Source organism: Eurypyga helias, unplaced genomic scaffold, assembly GCF_000690775.1.
Source record: "Eurypyga helias isolate BGI_N326 unplaced genomic scaffold, ASM69077v1 Scaffold40364, whole genome shotgun sequence".
NCBI lineage: Eukaryota > Metazoa > Chordata > Aves > Eurypygiformes > Eurypygidae > Eurypyga > Eurypyga helias.
Window position 1 is genome coordinate 878 of NW_010248827.1, and position 3,782 is coordinate 4,659.

A 3,782-nucleotide genomic window follows, 5' to 3' on the forward strand; every position below is an offset into this window, starting at 1 on the left:
AACACATTGTTGCAAGTCAAGAAGTTTCAGTTTGCAGTTTGTTTCAGCAAGGGGCCAAGTTTGTTTCAGCAAGTGGCTGACTCAAGTTCAGCTTTCTAAACCTCAGCTGCTTCCTTGGGTAACAAAGCACATGCAGCTGTCTTACAGCACTATGAAAAAATCAAGTAAATGACAGACTCCCAGTTTCTCCCTGCTAAACTGTGGATTTCTCTCCATAAAAAAACCCCACCTTGATACAAATTTAAAGTGGTAACATCTATTTGCTCTTATGCATTAAGTTTAGAAAGCAGATTTATATGCCAAGACATAATATAAAAACTGCGTATTTCTTTCATATAACAAAGTGTGCAAAAAACCAAGACTTCACGTTGGTTTTTAATCCCCATAATAAACGCGCTTTTTTTTTTTCCATTCAAAGAGCCTTCGAGATATGTTTGAAAGAAAGAAAAATATTTTTTTTTCAGTTGATTACGTTTGCATTTCAATATAAACTACTTCAATTTCCCAGTGCTAACTTGAAATTATAATCATGACGTTCCATACTTGGCAGAAAGTATGGAATATATCTGTGCTCATCCACAAGTTGCAAGACTTCTGTTTAGTAAACACCAAGTACAGTATTTAAGATTTCCATTATTGCACATCACATACACAGGAAATATTCAAGTCCACCTCCTTTCCTTTATAAAAGCATCTTGATCCAATTTTAATAAAGATAGTATGATTAAAAAATTCAAATATATAGTACATTTGTTTCTGTACATGTATGTGCAAGATCTCTTGACAATAAGTGATACAAATGTGGAATCCTACAGCTTCACCATTTACACCTCCTTTGGTGAACACAACTGTGTATCACATGATGTAAGTACCATCTTTGTAGTATTTCATGGATTCCAGTTGCTGAGTCATTGCAAGGACATCCTGAAATCCTGTACTGAGCCCGGACATGTGTTGAAAATAAGCTTCCTTCTCCACTTGGACAGTTAGGTTATTTACACCAGCATCTTTCAGAATTGCTGTAACCTGAACAGAATGGAGCTGTTAACATAAGTATTACACTTTACAGGCATTTCACAGTAACTTGCAGTATTCTGGTTCTGAAATACTGTAGACTTAAAATCATCATAAAGAATCCAATTTTCAGGAAAGCAAAGCCTAGCTTCAAAGGGTTTGTCTTCGCAAGTTCTGTGTAAGGGGTCAGTCTCAATGTCCTGCCTAAGGAAGTTGTGTCTTTTTAAGGAGCACAAAACCCCAAGGCAGACAGACAGTTACAAACCCACAATTAGAATCCAAACATCTCTACTGTTTACTGTCTGTTTTGCAGCATGGAATCCACCTCCTCCTCCTTTTCCCAAGCAGACAGAGCACTGCTTTCAACAGTGACACAACCAAACACATCTTTTTTTGTTATTGTCTTGCCAGATGTTTTAGCAAACAACTCTTCAAGCAACTACTTGCAAGCCAGCAGGCAAGGGGAAGTGCAGCTTTAGACACCAGCTCTGAGATATTAACTAACAGCTATAAAAATAATCACAAACAGTAGCTTCAAACTTCAGTCTACAATGAAAAAAAGGGCCACAGAGTAAGAAATTAAGATATTAGGGCCTAAAAACCTTGCACCTTACCTGCTGTACAATTCTCTGTTCCATCACATCCGATACCACTTGCACATGTATTGTACCTGCCACAACACTTGCAGAGTGACACCAAAAATGAGGATCCCTGTAGGATATAACTCCCTCTATTTTTTGAATCTGTAAAGAAATCACATTAGCAGCTATTAATTTTCACAACATATTTTAAATTCCTGCATCTACATGAATATTGGTAGCAAATATTTCATAGGGAAACAAAGCTGTAGAGCAAAGCAGGTTTCCAGATAAGCTGTATACTGAAATACATCGTGTTGAAAGGTCACCTTGCTGCTGCTGTCAAAGACCAGAAGCTAAAAGTCAAACTAAATGAAAAACCCAGCATCGTGCAATGCTAAACAGGATGAGAGAAAACTGATTTAGTGTACCGATCACAGTAACATCAATGGACAGGACAACCAGAAAGCTCGCTGGGTGCTTCGAGGGCATCTGCTATTACACTCTACAGGATAAGCAGCTGTTTAGTTATCACAGCCGAACTTGATTCAGAGACATCATACCTTCCCGTAATCTACCATTTTTTGAAATTAATCTTTGTACTGGGTCTGTCTGGGACAGACTGAACTTCGCTCACCGCAGGCGGTAAGGTGCCGTGTTTTGGATTTGTGCCTAAAACCGTGCTGACAACCTGCTGATGGTTGTGGCTGTTGCCAAGCAGAGCTCAGGCACTGTCAAGGCTTTCTCTTCCTCCCACTCTGCCCTCACCCCACCGAGGAGGCTGGGAGTGGGCAAGAAGTTGGAGGGGACGCAGCTGGGAGAGGTGACCCAAGCTGGGCAGGGCGATCTGGCGTGCCATGTGACATCATGCTTGGCAGTAAAAACTGGGGTAGAGGAGGAAGGAGAGATTTTGGGTGTCGAGGTGGCTGCTGCTCAGAGACTGGCTGAGCAGCACTCTGCTTGTGGAAGGTGGTGCACTGCGCGGTTTTCTCCTTCTCCCTCCCTTCACCTGCTAAACTGCCTTTATATCGCTGCTTGTGGTGTCCCTGTTCTGTCCCCAGTTCCACCGGCAGTGACGGCGGCAAAGCGGGAAGGGAGCAGGTGGCTGTGTGGATGCCTGGCTGCTGGCTGGGGTCAACCTACAGCAAGCGTATTGTTTTACTGTGATGTACTTCTTAAAGTGCTTTTCCTATCATCTTCTCATGAATTGCTCTTTCCCACAGTGTTATCACACTTGTCTGCAGTCATGAGCTATCCGTAACAGCAAAAAACAGTACAAGTATTTTTAGTTGCAAAACAACTTTAAACAATAGATGTTCTAATCCTGTGAGATCTCTGTAAAATAGGTTTAAAGTAACTGGAGACATGAAGCTGCCTAAGATAACGGAAGCTGTCAGACTGAAATATTTCAGTTTAATAATTATTAAAACCAGTTATAGTTTTGCATGCTTGTATATGAAAACATTTAGAATTGTAGTCCTGACCTTTTCTAAAGCAGCATGCAGATCTTTCTCCTGTTCTGGAGGTATCCTCAACAAAAGCACTTGACAGGCATCTTTCAGCAGTGGGATAACGCTAAGAAAAATCAGTGTCGCGATAAAAAGAGAACAGAGCGGATCTGCTATGAGCCATCCAAATTGCTGAATAAATATCGTGGATACGATAACACCAACACTGCCAAGAGTGTCTGCTAACACGTGCAGAAACACACCTGAAAACAAAATAAACTGTGTGATTAAACTGAACAGTACTGTGTAAAATTTATGTTCAATAGCGGAAGCACAGGGTTTATTAAATAAAATAAACACCCCTCAAGCTAGGAAGAGGCAACTACCGACCTGGCTGGGTGCAAAATTAAACATGACATTTAGCTTTTCTAATGTTTAATTACAAATCAATGTAAAAAAAAAAGAAATTACAGTGCAGGCAGCCATGTGCAGATTAATAGTCCTTTACACTGCCTTAACAGTGGGTGGCATTCTCAGTGTACACTCGAAGGGTGCCGAAAAATGATCTCTAACCGTTTGTAAAATTAGTGCTAGTTAAGTGTCAAGATTTGAAAGAATGTTGCAAAAGTTAAGAGTATGGGCAGACTTCACAAAAATGCCAGACAACAAAATGATGTAAAATAACCCATGAAATATAAGACTGTTGGCTAAAATGCTTATGCTCTGATAAACGTACACAAAA

The 3,782-nt window shown here is 40.3% G+C and overlaps 1 protein-coding gene across 1 annotated transcript; it reads right to left on the reverse strand.

Annotated features, from left to right (window-relative positions):
• Positions 1-579: 579 nt before the first annotated feature.
• On the reverse strand, positions 580-3,303 carry LOC104509302 (zinc transporter 5-like; the record flags this gene model as incomplete). Its single annotated transcript, XM_010151191.1, has 3 exons — positions 580-1,026; positions 1,629-1,757; positions 3,077-3,303. Coding segments are annotated over 3 exons (527 nt in total), but the record flags the coding sequence as incomplete, so codon positions are not given.
• Positions 3,304-3,782: the final 479 nt, after the last annotated feature.